The sequence below is a fragment of the Octopus sinensis genome, linkage group LG13, assembly GCF_006345805.1.
Source record: "Octopus sinensis linkage group LG13, ASM634580v1, whole genome shotgun sequence".
In the NCBI taxonomy this organism is placed as follows: domain Eukaryota; kingdom Metazoa; phylum Mollusca; class Cephalopoda; order Octopoda; family Octopodidae; genus Octopus; species Octopus sinensis.
Window position 1 is genome coordinate 65,892,743 of NC_043009.1, and position 18,108 is coordinate 65,910,850.

General features: G+C 38.9%; 1 protein-coding gene across 4 annotated transcripts in view; it reads right to left on the reverse strand.

Annotated features, from left to right (window-relative positions):
- Positions 1-18,108, reverse strand: part of LOC115218420 — a 182,481-nt gene that overhangs the window by 197 nt on the left and 164,176 nt on the right. For 3 of the 4 annotated variants that reach the window (XM_029788223.2, XM_036508500.1, XM_029788224.2), the window contains exons 5-11: positions 16,481-16,665; positions 14,115-14,175; positions 12,226-12,381; positions 11,065-11,160; positions 7,704-7,853; positions 2,483-2,629; positions 1-857 (exon numbers count right to left, since the gene is read on the reverse strand). The exon at positions 1-857 is cut by the window's left edge and continues 197 nt beyond it. In XM_029788223.2, coding sequence (XP_029644083.1) covers positions 718-857; positions 2,483-2,629; positions 7,704-7,853; positions 11,065-11,160; positions 12,226-12,381; positions 14,115-14,175; positions 16,481-16,665 — 935 coding nt within the window. In that variant the 3' untranslated portion in view covers positions 1-717. The remainder of the gene's footprint in view (positions 858-2,482; positions 2,630-7,703; positions 7,854-11,064; positions 11,161-12,225; positions 12,382-14,114; positions 14,176-16,480; positions 16,666-18,108) is intronic. The other variant, XM_029788225.2, reaches the window with a different exon arrangement.

Genomic DNA, 18,108 nt, shown 5'->3' on the forward strand with positions numbered 1-18,108 from the left:
ATTTTTAGATGGAAGGGTCCAAAATGTAAGACCAAGAAAGAGACAAGGAGAGAGAGAGATAAAGAGAGGGGGATGGTTAGAGAAGAGAGATTTGTAGGGGTGCGGTGGTGGTGGTGGTGGTAGAGGCAGAAAGCCGAAATAGTCCCTAAAATCTTTCAGTTCAACCCCTCCCACCCCTACACCTTGACTGACGTCTGACAAGATGTTTTGATGTTACTGTTGTTTCTTATTTGGGGGTGTCTGAAAGGGGCAGGGAGTTGTGGAGGTGGAAGATAAGGGTGGAGGATGGCAGGTGCATATTTGGGGTGGGATGAAGGGGTGGATAATTATTTTCTCTCTGGTTGGGGGGGGGGCCATGAGGAGGAAGTGGGCCAGTGGAAAGGAATAAATGGGATTTCAAATAGAGGGGAGAAGATGATGGTCAAGGAAGGGCCATTAGGGACTCAGAGACTTTTCATTAGAGCTGGGGGTGGGTGGGGAGTAAGATGTAAGGGGGTATATAAAACTCAAAGATGAATGTTTGTGTGTGCGTATGTGTGTGTGAGTGTGGTTTGGTGTGGGTGGTTGTGTGGTGTGTAGCATGGCAGAGCCATAGCGCCAGGAATGAAGGAATTAGAAAAAAAAATTTTTTCAAGAGTGGGATAGAGAGAGAGGGAGAGAGGGAGAGACAGAGAGGGATAGAGAGACAGAGAGAGAGAGAGAAAAGCTGAAAGAGTTTCACAAAGCAACCAAGAGGAGAATGAACAACAGGGAAAGAAAAGAAGCACCATGGCAACAAGATGCGGAAATCGGTTCAATAGGTTTAATATCCTCCCCTGCACGGTTTGGGACGTGAACATTCTCTGCTTTGCGGGGACCTGCAAGAAAAAAAAGAAAACAATTAATCATCGTCATCATCATCATCGTTTAACGTCCACTTTCCATGCTGGCATGGGTTGGACGATTTTGACTGAGGGCTGGCGAACCAGGAGGCCACCCCAGGCTCCAATCTGATCTGGCAAAGTTGGATGCTACAGCTGGATGCCCTTCCTAATGCCAACCACTCCAAGAGTGTAGTGGGTGCTTTTATGTGCCACTGGCACGAGGGCCAGTAAGGCGGTTCAGGCAACGACCATGCTTAAAAGGTATTTTTTATGTGCCACCTGCATGGGAGCCAGTCTGGCGACACTGGCAACAACCACACTCGAATGTTGTTTTTCGCGTGCCACCAGCTCATGTGCCGCTAAGGCAACGCTGGCAATGATCACACTCGAATTAATGAAATAGAATAAATGATATAATTTAAACAATACATAACAGAAACACAAAAAAGGGGACAATATCAGATTCTCTCCTTCACCAAAAAAGCCAGTGACAAAAGAAGGGCCATTGAAAAGGTAATGACACACTGGTGATGTCCCAGCAAGGCCACAGTCTTTGAGCTGAAACACATGTACATATAGAAATAATGATCCAGCAATACCTGTATACCTGCACATCTTCAGGTGAGTAGATGTATAATATTTCTTTAATAATATGTGAAACACTTTGTAACTAACAGCTGATTCTAACGCACAAAAAACAATTGTTGTGATTTGGATGAAAGCTTGTTCATTCCCACTTTTTGTACTATGAATATTTTTTTGTATGAATTCCGCAGGAGTGGCTGTGTGGTAAGTGTCTTCTACTATAGTCTCTGGCAGACCAAAGCCTTGTGAGTGGATTTGGTAGATGGAAGCTGAAAGAAGCCTGTCGTGTATATATGTGTGTATATCTTTCTTCCAAGGAATCTAATGTGCTTGGCTTAGATTTTCCTTTGGGGCTGGCCAGATCGGAGCAATCTCAAGATTAATCAGCCGAAATTGCGAGGATGATCCGGTTCTTGACTGAAGATTGAAGGCTTCGAATGTCCCGTCCGTGTTTTTTGTATCGTCTTCCAAATGTTTTGCTTTCTTGTCCCAGTTTGTATTTTTTTAGATATATATATATACATATACATATACGTATACATATATATATATATATATATATATGTGTTTGTGTATGTTTGTCCCCGCAACATCGCTTGACAACCGATGCTGGTGTGTTTACGTCCCCGTAACTTAGTGGTTCGGCATAGGAGACCAACAGAATAAGTACTAGGCCTACAAAAAATAAGTCCTGGGGTTGATTTGCTCAACTAAAGGCAGTGCCCCAGCATGGCCACAATCAAATGACTGAAATAAGTAAAGAGAATATGCTAATGGATTACCACATGTAAATATATAGACATAGGCGTGGCTGTGTGGTAAGTAGCTTGCTTACGAACCACATGGTTCTGGGTTCAGTCCCACTGCATGACACCTTGGGCAAGTGTCTTCTACTATAGCCTTGGGCCGACCAAAGCCTTGTGAGTGGATTCGGTCACCTTGGTCTGTTGGCTGTGGACAGCTGACACTTCCATCATACCCAGTAAAATTAGCTGTGAGTTTTCATATAATAATAATAATAATGATGATGGTACCTGCTGCCTGTTCATATCTTGTAAATGTATTTACTCCATATAACGTAGATCTCCAGTGGTCTTGACATTTGTCAATGGACTGCCACAGAATCCATCTCATCTCCAGTGTGTCCATTTGTTCCAATGCACATGTGGAATGGCACTGACCTGTAAGCGAGAAAGAAAGAAAGAGGATCTGTTAGAACAAAAATACCATAAAACAGCAATTCAGGAACTCATACAAATTTCCCTATAATAATATTCTGATTGTCACATTATGTGTTCAAGTGTTATACCATAAACAACCTTAACTATAGAACTAAAGACAAAAATCTTTAACCCTTTCTTTACTGTATTTATTTTGAGATGCTCTGTTTTTTCTTTCAATTATTTTAAATATAACAAAGAATTTAGTAAAATAACTTAGTTATCATTCAGCTAATGTTAGGAACGTAAATTGTGACTAAAGTTTGGTGAAAGATTTTAATTCAAAACTTATGAAAACAAGACATTTGTACTCAGAGCCAGAGGCAGTTTCAGCCAGGTTGGTAATGAAAGGGTTAATAGAACAATGTTGAGAAGCACAGGCAAGAAATTGGCTCCACAACCACATGGTTCTATGAAATACAAACTTAAATACAAGAATTCTATACATAACAGTGTATTTGTGGTCTGTTGCATCTATTTTAGAAATCAATATTTATATCAATTAACAAGTAATAACTAATTAATCACATATATTTGTAATTCATATACTTCAAATGCAAGACAATTAAGCAAGATTTTTCTCTTGTTTATGTAAAGAGGACCGGAATCTGTGGATTCTTTCAATTGTTGAAAGATTAAAGTGTGTGTGTGTGTGAGGCCCCACTGCTAGACAACTGGTGTTGCCTTGTTTGCATCCTGTAATTTTGCAGTTTGAGTGAAAGAGACTGATGAAATAAGCACCTAGCTTAAAAATGAATACAGGAGCCAATCTTGATTGACTAAACTCTTCAAGGCATTGCCCCAGCATGGCCAGAGTCCAACACTTGAAATACATATAAGTAGTATTCAATGTACAGTTTTCAGAGGCAACAATCTGCAATCAGCAAGCCCTTGTTATACATTTGCCACCTTGTTATCTATTAGTTTTCAGTTTACATCAAAAAGTGCATAATCTTAACGAAAGGAGACATAACCAATCTATAATATTTTATTGCAACTGAACGACAAAAGGGAAGATTTAACATATTTGATACATAATATTACATCCTTATTTGTATCAGAGAAAACTTCCCTTGGCCCCACTTCATCCTCCTTCTCATTCCATTAAGGCAGGGGGTTCCCAACCTTTTCACTATTAAGGACTCTTCTTACTTAAATGAATTTTCCCATGGTCCCCAGGATATTGAGAGGTCCGTCAGCTTAACATGCTCACAGGCCCCACCAGGAGTCCATGGGTGACAGGTCGGGAACTACTGCATTAAGATATGCTAAATCTCAATCAATCAATGAATAAAATATTAAGAGTTGTTATTTACATTTGACAGATATTTGTCCTCGTCTTGTTTGTTGTTAACACAGCGTTTCAGCTGATATACTCTCCAGCCTTCATCAGGTGTCTTGGGGAAATTTCAAACCTGGGTTCTAATTCCTAAGGTATTTTTCAATGTTATTATTATTATTATTCAGATCACTGCCTGGAATCGAACTCGGAATCTTGGGGTTACTGGCCCACGCTCTTAACCATTATGTCATATGTCCTCTTAACCACTATGCCTTATGGCGTAGTGGTTAAGAGTGCGGGCTACTAACCTCAAGATTCCAAGTTCGATTCCAGGCAGTGACCTGAATAATAATAATAATAATAATATCGAAAAATACCTTTGGAATGAGAACCCAAGTTCGAAATTTCCCCAAGACTCCTGATGAAGGCTGGAGGGTATATCAGCCGAAATGTGTTAACAACAAACAAGATGAGGGCAAATATCCATCAAATGTAAATAATGTAAATAATTCCGCATCTCTTAAATATAGAACTGTATTATTAAGAGTTGTCTCCCCTAGTATAGATTTCAGATTTTATTCCATTCCAGTCTTTTAATGTTCCAAGTTCTGCCGTGGACTTTCAACAATCTGGACTAGTACCAGTTATGGTTTTAGCCCCAGGTTAACCTTTATCCAGCAGCTGGGCAATGGGGTCAATGTCAGTAACTTTAACTCCCCTATAAAATTCCTGGAACTATGCCAAAATTTTAAACCATTATTATTATTATCATTATGAAGGCAGCAAGCTGGCAGAATCGTTAGCACGCTGGATGAAATGCTTAGAGGTATTTCGCCCATTGTTATGTTCTGAGTTCAAATTCCTCCCATGTCGACTTTGCCTTTCATCTTTTCAGGGTCAATAAAATAAGTACCAGTTATGCACTGGGATCAATGTAATCGATTTACTCTCCCACCACCCGCAAATTTCAAGTCTTATATGCCTATAATAGAAATTATTATTATTATTATTATGAAGGCACTCCAGGTATTTCATCCGTCTTCATGCTGTGAGTTCAAATTCTGCTGTGGTTGACTTTGATTTAAATCCTTTCAGATTAAAATAAGTACCAGTTATACACTCAGGTCAATGCAATTGACTTACATTACCTCCACACACACACACAAATTTCAGGCCTTGGGTCTTCAGTAGAAAAGATTATTATTATTATTATTATTACTACGGTGGCAAGATGGCAAAACTGTTAACACCAGAAACAAAACGCTTAGTGGCATTCTGGGATCAAATTCTGCCAAGGACAACTTCGCCTGTCATCATTTCAGGGGTGATAAATAAGTACCAGTTATGCACTGAGGAGCAGTGTAATCGTCGGAGCCCCTCCCCCAAAATTGCTGGCCCTGGGTCAAAAATTTCAAATCATCATCATCATCAACATCATCGTTTTTGTTGCTATTGCAAGTGAAAGACATTCCAGTCGTGACTACCCCACCTTATTTTCAAACTCAGCATAACTAAGCTTGTGTCACAATACCAAAGAATTTTAGTGTTTTTCTTTTTTAACTTAGTAGGCTGTGATAATAATAATAATAATAATAATTGTGTACAGTGCTCAGGTGCACTACAACTCATCTAAAGTGTATATATAATCAGGTGTAGTTTCGGCGGATTTCGGAAAGCATGAGGGCCTTAAAGGATGCAGTGTCATGGCAGTCAACAACTGACGCAGGCAGTTTATTCCATGCTTCAGCAACTCTGAGCGTGAAAAAATGTTTCCGAAAGTCATGGGAGCTGTGTTGTTTTCTGACGTGAGGGAGACTTGGCTGTTATCTTTGGCATGCCAAGTGCCCTCATTTGTTCAGTACCCTACTATTATTCTAAGCGCAATCATCTTATCCTCTGTATATGTTCCTTTTGGGGTTTTTTACATCAATGTTTGTTCATGTAAACATGGATGAAGGAATGGTTTATTTCTTGCAGCATTTCTTCCTGCAACTGGATGCTGCATGGCTGTCCAACTATCAATAATTCGAAGATTACCATTTTTAAATCCCACAACGAGAGATATTCAACAACGGTACTTTGGAGTAAAGCTTGTTTGCCAACATAACATGGCAGTCCTGGTTTAGGACGAACGTTGCCGTAATTTAGCCCCAGGAGACATCGTTTCCAGCTGGCTATACGACACGATCTGTGTCCTTATATTTTCAAACAAGGGAATCTAGAACCCCAACTCAGCCATCTGTGTGTAGCCCCTTGTGGGTAGTAAAGAAATATGTATTTCGTCTGTCTTTACGTTGTGGGTTCAAATTCTGCTGAGGTCGACTTTGCCTTTCATCCTTTCGGGGTCGATAAATTAAGTACCAGTTACGCACTGGGGGTCGATTTAATCAACTGGCCTCCTCCCCCTAGAGTAGTAAACATTATCTGTTTATCGTGATTTCCAGGTTATTTCCTTTCATCAGCACGTTGTGAGATTTAAAAATAGTAATTTTCTAATTCATAGATCAGTGACTAGTTGTCACTTTGGAAACTATATATTTCGAACGGGAATTTGGCAGCGCCACCTCTAGCCGAACAATTATTCTTTGCTGATGAAGGGAAATGACTCAGAAATCGCGATACACAGATATTGTTTTGAGCTGAGTGGGGGTGCTAGATTCCTTTGTTCGAAGATATAAGGATACAGATCGTGTCATATCACCAGCTGGAGCCGATGTCGCCTGGGGCTAAAATTACAGCAACATTAGTCCTAAACCAGGACTGCCATGTTATGTTGGCAAACAATCTTTACTATTAATAATTCACCTTAACCAAAGTTAAGTTACTTGCTCAAGAAGGATCACAAAATAGTTGTGAAGTAAAATCTTGAAATTTCCCACAAAAAAGGGCAGAGACTGTGGTTGTGCAGTTAAGAAGTTCACATTGTAAGTATGTGGTTTCAGTTTCACTCCTACTCTGCAGCACTTGCCAGTACACCTCGTGAGTGAGTTTGGTAGATGGAAACTGTTAGGAAGCCCATCATACACACACACACACACACACACATATTTTATATACATATATATATGGGGGAAGGTTCTCTGTACCCCTCACTATCACTTGACAATTAGTGTTGGTTTGTTTACATCCCCATAACTCCCCATAAGTGCATGACCAAAAGAGACCAACTGAATAAGTACTGGACTTACAAAACTAAGTCCTGTGATCAATTTGTGGTGCTCCAGTATGGCCACAGTCTAATGACTGAAATAAAAGATACAGATATGGTCAATAGCAGATCCCTGCAAACCTCAAGAGCCCCTGAGCCTCACATCTATTAACTAATGTTTACTCTGTATAAGACAGAAAACTGGCAGAAGCGTTAACACGCCGGGCAAAATGCTTAGTGGTACTTTGTCTGTCTTTACATTTTGAGTTCAAATTCCACCGAGGTCGACTTTGCCTTTCATCCTTTCAGGGTCGATTAAATAAGTACCAATTACGCACTGGGGTCGATATAATCGACTTAATCCGTTTGCTTGTCCTTGTTTGTCCCCTCTGTGTTTAGACCCTTGAGGGCAATAAAGAAATAGGTATTTCGTCTGTCTTTGCCTTTCATCCTTTGGGGGTTGATAAATTAAGCACCACTTGTGTACTGAAGTCAATCTAATCGATTGGCCCCTCCCCTAAAATTTCAGGCCTTGTGCCTAGAGTAGAAAAGAATATTTACTGTGTCTATTGACCTGTATTTAATAATGTTAAGTGTTTACTCACCTACAAATCCAGTTACTGATTCACCATTTCTCCACACTACATGGAATCCAAATGTTGAGTTTGGTTCATGGAAATTACCGATGCCATGGACGAGAGAGTGAGTATTTCCTGCAGCTCCTGGACTTTGTTCCACAGCAGTTCGGTACTCACCTAAAATAAATAAATAAATAAATATATCATTCTGTTTATCTTAAAATCATGGATATACAATAGAAAGCCACAAAACTGTGATATTCATCTCGAGAAAGCATCTCATTTAGGTGGAGAGAGTTAAAAAGTTAAAGAATAACAAAAGCAACAGTGAAAAGAATCCCAGAGTGGGAATTGTTAAATCTAAATTTCTGCATCTTTGAGTGCTATTAATGCATTCATGTTGAAATTTTTCTATTGAATGAAATTGCCTGAAAATTCACAGATACCATTATTTTGATTTGAATAACAACTGAAAAAAATTTAATTGAAATCCGTTTGATACAGACTGCGTACGTGTTAAGAACATGTTTCATTCTTTGATACAAATCACACACAAATCACAATTTGCATCAAGTATTTGTTTTATAGCCTTATAAGTTAAGTGTCAGTTTAAACGGACGATCGGCATGAATGGGTTAATAGCAAATATCCACCAACAAATGCATGCCTTTGTCAAATTTAACCCAAACTGATATGGGCAAACAGTGATTGAGAAATTACTCGTGTAGAAGATAACTGGTGAGCTGGATACAAATTTGAATTATCCTCATCATCATTGTTTAATGTCGATTTTCCATGCTGGCATGGGTTGGATGGCTTAACAGGAGCTGGCAAGTTGGAAGACTGCAAAGCTCTGCTGTCTGCTTTGGCGTCCCTTCTACGGCTGGATGCTCCTTCGAATACCAACCAGTTTACAGAGTGTGGACTGGGTACTTTTTATGTGACACCAACAGCAGTATCACACACACACACACACACACACACACACACACACACACACACAACACACAAGAAAGCAGTGCAAAAAAAGTGGAAAAAAGAACAGTTGAGGTGCAGGAGTGGCTGTGTGGTAAGTAGCTTGTGTACCAGCCACATGGTTCCGGGTTCAGTCCCACTGCGTGGCACCTTGGGTTAGTGTCTTCTACTATAGCCTTCAGGCCGACCAAAGCCTTGTGAGTGGATTTGGTAGACGGAAACTGAAAGAAGCCTGTCGTATATATGCGTGTGTGTGTTTGTGTGTCTGTGTTTGTCCTCTAGCATTGTTTGACAACCGATGCTGGTGTGTTTATGTCCCCGTTACTTCGCGGTTCGGCAAAAGAGACCGATAGAATAAGTACTGGGCTTACAAAAGAATAAGTCCCGGGGTCGAGTTGCTCGATTAAAGGCGGTGCTCCAGCATGGCCGCAGTCAAATGACTGAAACAAGTAAGAGTTGAATTCAAAAAGGTAGAGCAGAAAAAAAACTTTTCAAACTATTACTCAGTTTGAAGTGACAGTTTTGTTAAACATTTTTGTCAGACAGTTCTGTCTGACAATATATTCACGCATAATACACATTAGCACTACAGAAGGCACACAGGTGCAATCACACTAGAAAATATACGTTTGATTAAAATAGGTGGGGATGATTTGAAAGAGATTTAGCTAACGGTACAGGGGAGACAACTTTCTTATATAAATAAGAGCTATCTCCCTTGAAGTATTCAAACGTTATGGACAGTTAAAAGGAGGTTTTGGACATTTCGCAGAAGCAAAAAGCGTTTACGGCAAACGGTTTGTGCAAACCCGTCTGTGACCAACTTAAACGTAAGGGCATAATAAACCTATTCCATCATCCAGTTTATCACAAGCCCTTTCTCCTAAGCTGTCTTCAGTACCGCGGTTGCTATATTTAGATAGTATTTCTGGGACGCAAAATATTTTTTCCCCACGGGAGTTCTTGACCCCGGTTATGAACTCATTTGCATACAGCCAATCAGAGCTCAGCTATCAAACTAATTTATGAGCGCACAGCAAGTGATGGGAGATAAGATACGGTCATTTGGATAAGGAATGACCAAGCTTCTTTTCTCTTCTAAAAATGCTTGTTTTCTCTTTTAAGAATGCTTGTTGTTCTTGTTCTTGTTGCAACCATGGCTGCCTCTGAGTAGTTATTTGTGTTGTTGTTTACTTTGTAAAACAGCAAAGGGAGAAGGTTGCTAGCATATCACTCTCTACCCACATCTTTACCATATGGGGCCCTAACAAAATCCGATAATAGGTATGGATGAAAATCTATCTAATTATTTGTCTCCTAACTTGGCCATCGGTCAACTTACAACACTGTTCTTCGTCTTTAGTTTACTTGGTAGAGTGTGTCTGTTAAGTTGATAAGGTCAAAGTGAGCTCTGATTGGCTGTATGCAAATGAGTTTATTACTGGTGTCCGGAACTTTCGTGGGAAAAAAAAAAATTTGCTTCTGGGGACAGAGGATAGCTTCCACTTTTCTCTCTCTCCAAACAGATCTCAGGTTACTGAAACTTCACAGATGCTATTAAAACAGGGACAAAAAAAAAAAAGGGAGGTGGTATGCTACATTGTAGATCTGCCCAACACACACGTTTATCCCCACCATAACCAAATATTAAGAATTAAGCCAAATATAGAAGAATAAATAAAACCAATAATAAAATCAGCAATTACGTTCAGAAAGCAAATACCCCCAGAAAGCAAATATAGAAAACCATGTATTGAATACACCCAGCATAGATTAGGAAGGGTTGGGTACCTCAACCACTTAGCCATGCACCTTCACCCAAAAAGTCACATCATGTTTTAATGCACAAAATCTCTGTTCCTGAATATGTGCAGCTGAAATTGGAATGCACTGAATATGCCAGGCATTTGTTATGTCATCAAATATGGGACATAAATTAAAAAAAACAAAAAAACATTTGCACACAAATCCATTAAAAAATAATAAAAAATAAGAGAAGAAAGTGGAAGCAATCAACATTACTATCACCACCACCATCATCAGTAGCAGCCGTCCAAGAATTTGGACCTGGAGATCTCCATTTCCAGAGACTTTGAGGGCCACCTCCCAGTGGTGTTGGGCGTCAACGAAGAGCCCTTGACTACAAAAAGATGATCAAAGTTTTTTTTTTTTTTTTTTTTTCCTAAGGTCTGGGATCTCCCGCCCCTAAGCCCTAGACCATCACCTAATCACCCTTACCCATCTTGTTGCTTAACAACAACAATCATCAGTAGCAGCAGTCACAGCGTTACGGAAACGAGGAAGAGGTGTATGGGGAAGGAATTTTGAAAGAAGAGCAATTTCAAATCATTAAATTAATTAAGAGGATAGAGAGAAGAAAAGAACAGAAAAGAGAAGAGTATGAAGCTGTTACCTTTGATTATACCGGCATTGTCTTGTTTGAGTATAACCTCTGAACCAAGCTCATTGTACCATGTTCCCTCTAGTTTACACGGCGGTGTGGCTGATTCTGGAAGGCAAGAACACATGAGTTGATAAGAATTTCTTAAAAGGTAGGCTTTGATAATGCCACAGAGAAGTCTAGTCAATGTTTTCTTCAATTCCAATATTTGTGGGGTGGCAATGGAACTACTGAAGAACACTTTCATTCTCAACAACCTTTTGAGTATGAATGGGGTTTCTTCTTAGAATCAAAGATGAATGGTAAGAGCAGTTGTAGGAAATTGTACCGTAAACATTTTTGCCATAGGAAAATTCACCATAAAAAAATATATTCACTACCAAAAAGTATATACACTGTCAAAAAATATATTTTCCGTTAAAAAATATATTCTCTGTCAAAAAATGTATTCTCTGTCAAAAAATATATTCACTACAAAAAAATATATTTACCATCAAAAAATATATTTATCATCAAAAAATATATTTATCATCAAAAAATATATTCTCCGTCAAAAAAAGAAAAAAAAAAAGATTAGCCGTTTTCTTAAAATGGTAACTTCAACTAATCTTCTAATTAGAGAAAGATAATTTTCTTTTTTAAGTGAGTCATTGAAGTTTGCAGTCAGCGACATTTTCTACAGCAAATTTTCCCACATGGAAAATGTTTACGATGAATTTTCTGGACATGAGTAAGAGCATAAGAACATGTGAAGACTTGTCTATATGCAGAAAAAGAATGAGATTTTGAAGTGATTTGAAACTGTGAAACAAGTTTACTTCGTGCCATTAAGTGCAGCGAGGTGGAAGTAAGGTGTTGTTGAACCCCATGTCTGCCATGACCAAGCAGGCTTGCAATCAAAAGCATTCCATTCATGACCATCCCATCTTTTTGCTTAGAGGTAATGCAGTACCATGGACTAAATTATCCAATATATTATTCTTAAGACAACTGAAAGTGATTTAAAGGCTACGATTGGTGTGTAGAGCTAACAGAGAAGTGATGAGCAAAGGCTAAGGGGCAATAAATGAAGCTGAGTTAGTTATAGGGACAACATTTCTATCCAGTTCCTATCGACACTATGTGCCACTCTGACACCCACATCTGCCAACCACACTGAGCAGGGCCACTTACTCATTGCTGCCGCTGGACGGTGTTGTGGGTGGCGTTCTTTGCCAGCACTGGACAACCTGTTAGGTTTACGTTTGGCGAAATTCCTATAGAATCCATGTGAGTCATACTTCTTCCATCGGGTGTCAGTGCTCTCCCGCAGCAGTGGTTCCCATGATTCTGCAACAAGAACCAGGTTATTCTGCATAGAGAAACTGACATCACAGAAATATCGGATTTTTTTTTAAAAAAAAAACAATTCAAATAAACTCTTTTATTTTTTTTTTTTCAGAATTCAGATCAGAGTTGGGGGTTTAAATATTTAAAAATAAAAATAAAAGAAACAATTATATACAACAGGCTTCTTTCAGTTTCCATCAACCAAATCCACTCACAAGGTTTTGGTCGGCCTGAGGCTATTGAAGGGGACATCTGACCAAGGTGTTGTGCAATGACACTGAACTCAAGACCCCATGGTTGTGAAGCAAGATTCTCAACCACACAAACTGTGCCTATATTTTCCCAGTTAAAAGTTGATTGATAAAGATTTCAAAGAGGTCAGTGTTACCAATGAGTTTGAGATGGTGTGTGTGTGTGTGCGTGTGTGTATAGATAGATAGATAGACAGAGAGACAGATAGATGGATAGATAGACAGACAAACAGATTGATAAGTAGAATGATAGACAGACAGACAGACAGATAGATAGATATGTTTCTTTATTGGCCACATAGGGCTGAACATAGAGGGGACGAAATACAAAGTAGAGTTTTTCTTTTTGGGAAGAGGAAAAAAATAAAAGTGGATCGAATTTCGATCAAAAGATAGATAGATTGATAGATAGACAGACAGACAGACTGATAGATAGATAGATAGATAGACGATAGATAGATAGACAGACAGACGGATGGATGGATAGATAGATACTACCTCAAAAGCACCCAGTACACTCTGTAAAGTAGCTGGGATTAGAAAGAGCATCCAGCAGTAGAAGCCATACCAAAGCAGACAATGGAACTTGGTACATTACTATGACTGACCAGTTCCTGTCAAACCAGCTGACCCAAGCGGTTTTATACGAGTACCAGTGTGTGCATAGGTGTGTGTGTGTGTGTTTGTATATACACAGTCAAAAGTGATTAAGCTTACTACGAACGCAACTCTGTAAGCTGTTGCTGATGCCACACACATCCAAAACTCCAACATTATATTATTGCAAAGATACAAATTTGGAAAGCCCAGATCGAAAGGAATGGCTCAACCATGCAGCCACATTGAAAAACAAAAAACAAAAATAAAATGAGCATTATCTTTTAATCTTTAACTTGCTCCAGTCTTTAGACTGCGTCCATGCTGGAGCACAGCCTTAAAGAAATTTTAGTTGATTGAATGAACCCAATTGCTTACTTTTAAATCTGTTGCTTATTTTATCAGTTTCCTTTTGCCAAATTGCTAAGGCATGGAGATGTAAACACACCAATGCCAGTTGTCAAGCAGTGGGGTGGAGGGCAAACAGACAGACAGACACCCCTTCCCACATATGGACAACGGGCTTCTTTCAGTTTCCTTGTGTCAAACCCACTCACAAGAATTTGGTTGGCTCAAGGCTACAGTAGAAGACACTTGCCCAAGATGCCATGCAGTGGGACTGAACCCAGAACCATGTGGTTGGGGAGCAAGCTTCTTATCACACAGCCATGCTTGCACCTATTGTGGCAAGGAAACTGAAATGATGTCCTGAAATCTATGCATTTCTAATAATAATAAAAATAATATTTGCCGGGTCATAGTGCTTGTATTTTAATATAGCATTGTGTAGTTTGAGGGTGACTTTGATATTATTTCTAGCTTCCTCTGAAGGACTGACTTGGTAGGTTCCATAATGAAGATGGTGCTGTTCTAGAAGAGACTTACCTGGTAAATTTGACAGTTTCACTAATGGTTTCATAGATTTGTCACTTGAAGAAGAATAATTCTACAAGAAAATGAAATACACTTTAGTATATGTGTGTATATTTGTGATTATATGTGTGTGTATATGTTGGAGGGGAGTAGTCATATGTGTACACAATAAATTTACACACAAATTACATTCGGAATGAGTAAAATAACTTTTAGTGCTAATGGCAATTATTGCCAAGAGGAGCAAGGGAGACAACCCAAAAATGTTAATTCAAAAAAACCAATATGCAGTAAGAGTAAATTGAATTTTTGTCAGTCATTTTACTTAATTGTTAAATGAGTGAAAGATTGTCTCTCAAAAGACTAAAGACTAATGCATGAAGAAAACTGTGTTGAATCCTTTAGGATTTAAACCGGTCATGTCCTGCTCAAATATTCTTGCTGTTTTATGTTCAAAATGGCCAGATCCAGCGTGTCACACTTACCCTACAATGACATTCTAAAAATAAACAATTGAAATCTAAAAGCTATGAGATAATGGTAAAATTAATTCAAAACTATGAGAATAAATAAACGTTACATTTGACGACAACCTGACTGTTATGGAGGTAAACCACAAGTGAAAAATATCTCACTCGTCAAAGGAACGTTCTATGAAAGTCAAACAAGTGCAGTACATGAAGCAGTGACATGGTAGCCATGAAAGCAGAGGACATATTTGTTCCAGCTCTCTGCTGTCTAGGTTCAAACCCAGCTAAGGCCAACTGTGTACTTTCAGCATTTTGGGGCCAACGAGATAAAGAACCAGAACAGGGTGAGAGATTGGTAGGGGTTCTTTGGGTGCTAGAGTGAAAAAAAGAAAAAAAACTAGAACTAATGCTGCAAGACATCTTGTGTAAGTTCTTGGGTGGTAGATTGATGCCATTCCCTGGTTTATTAGCGCCACCTGGTCCTTGACTATTTCCAGCAAAGTTTATTATGTTCCAAGTTTCTGATTTGAGGGCAACTTCTTCTCTCTGTCCCACCTATCATGGAGTCTCTAAAAAAATTAAAGATCAAGGCTACCACCCTTCCTTACCTAACTAAATGGTTAAAACAAACATAAACACACCTGTTCAAAGGTGATTAGGGCTTGGGTTGCAACAACAGACTCTATTTTAAGCACAATTGTGGCAATTATGAGGAGTGGGGTAAGTTAATATCATTAACATCTGGATTTGATTGGCACTTTATTTCACTGACCCCAGAGTGATGAAAGGGCAAGTTGTCACTTGTGTGATTTGAACTGAGAACATTAGAAAATTCATAATACCACAAGGCATTTGATCTCACTTTCCAAAGATTCTGCCAGTTTACTGTCAAATAACAAAAATAATAAAATAATATTCATACTAATACTACAACTCTTTTCTACTCTAGGCCGGTGGGGGGGGAGTCAATTAGATCGACCCCAGTATGCAACTGGTGCTTAATTTATCACCCCCAAAAGGATGAAAGGCAAAGTCGACCACAGTGGAATTTGAACTCAGAATGTAAAGACGGACAAAATACAGCTAAGCATTTCGCCCGGCGTGCTAACGATTCTGCCAGCTTGCTGCCATTCTACTACTACTACTACTACTAATAATAATAATAATAATAATAATAATCCTTTGTACTATAGGCATAAGTCCTGGAATTTGGGGGGATGGGGATAGTCGATTACATCAACCCCATTACACAACTGGTACTTATTTTATCAACTTTGAAAGGATGACAGGCTAAGTCTACCTTGGAAGAATTTGAACTCAGAGCACAAAGACAGACGAAACACTGCAAAGCATTTCGCCCAGCGTGCTGATGTCTTTGCCAGCTTGCAGCCTTGGAATACTGTTTTCTACTCTAGGCACAAGGCCCGAAATTTGGGGGAAGGAGGCCGGTTGATTAGATTGACCCCAGTGTGCAACTGGTACTTAAATTATCCACCCCAAAAGGATGAAAGGCAAAGTCGACCTCGGCGGAATTTGAACTCAGAACATAAAGACAGACGAAATACATATTTCTTTACTACCCACAAGGGGCTAAACACAGAGAGGACAAACAAGGACAGACAAATGGATTAAGTCGATTACATCGACCCCAGTGCATAACTGGTACTTAATTTATCAACCCCGAAAGGATGAAAGGCAAAGTCGACCTCGGCGGAATTTGAACTCAGTACGTAACAGCAGACGTAATCCTGCTAAGCATTTCGCCCGGCGTGCTAACGTTTCTGCCAGCTCGCCACCTTTATATAATAACAACAACAACACCAGTAATATATGTATGTCGGCTCCATAAAATGATTATACAAAAAAGAAGGAAATAAAGAGGATGAAAAGACAGTTGTTTATACATACTGATGGTCGTTCCGGGACGTGTGTATCTTTTTCTTTTCGAGGACCAGGTTTCTGTTCATAACGTGTGAAAATGTCACGGCCTATTCTGTTTGATTTCCATTTATCATCACAGCTACTTGCCTGAGAGTGTAAGAGCCAGGTGGTCAAAAGTTTCTCGTGCCCTCCGAGGCACACGACACACTGACCTGCAACACAAAAGAGAATCCAGGCACATGAGTATAGAAGGACAGATATAAATACATACATCTATATGTGTGCATACACACAAACATATATATCACATATACATACATACATATATAAACATTCGTGTATATATATATATAAACATACACACAAAAAATATACACATATCATCATCGTTTAACGTCCGTTCTCCATGCTAGCATATATATACGAATATAAATATATACATATGTACATACACATATACACACACGTATATACATATGCACACATATGTACATACATGTGTACACATATATATATATATACATTTTAAATGATGATGATGATTATATATATATATACATATGTACATACATATATATACATCCTATATTGTACATAAATGTAGATATATATATATTATATACACACACAGATATGTACATGCATATACATACACATTATACATATATACACATATATATTTTTCATGGTTTCATTTAGACATAGCAATATTAATAAGAAGCTGCTAGAACTCATCTGCTCCAGAATAAAGCAAGAGGCAAATACAGAGCATTATGGGAAATAATTGACGAACAACAACAAGAGAACAATAATCAAGTGATCGACTTCATAAGCTTACTGCTGTTTCTGCTATGACACACAACCACTCTGCTCTGAGAATTCACTGTACCTTAAAGCAGAAACAACTATAAGCCAATGATTATATAATTCCTGTTTTCTTGCCTTTCAACCAATATATCATCACCATCATGATCACCACCACCACCACCACCATCATCATCATCGTCATCATCTAACGACCATTTTCCATGCTGATATGGGTTGGACTGTTTGACAGAAGCTGGCAAGTCAGAAAGCTGCACTAAAGTCCAGTTTGTCTAACTTGGTACAGTTTCTATAACGGGACTGAACCTGGAACCATGTGGTTGGTAAGCAAAGCTACTTACCACACCCCACAACTCTCATATTGGATATTCCCAAACACCCCCAGGGTGCACCCAAGCTATTTCCCTGTTCACCATCCAAAACAAGCAAAATGTTTCCAAGAAGTGTTCATAGAAGCTGAAGAAGTCAAGTTGGCCAAGGCTGTGAGGACGTAGAATGGATGGATACCTGTGTAAAAGGTGCAGCTACTGCCGCTGCGTCTGTTCCTATGCAGAACCACTAGGATACCATTCAATTGGTCAGAAAGGATACAAAGCAGCCCAGGTCAATTCAGGCGAAACGAAAGACAGGATGACCTTGTACACGCCAACGAATGTTTCTACCATACTTGCAGATCAGGTTTTTACGAAGTCATTGAAATACACACAAACGTGTGCGTTAATTAAGGTGTTATTTGTTAAATATGGAAATTAATTTTTATTTAATTAATAAAAACAAAGGAAAAGAACGATAAAGGTTGAGAGAGATTTAGTTTAGATATTGTATAAAAG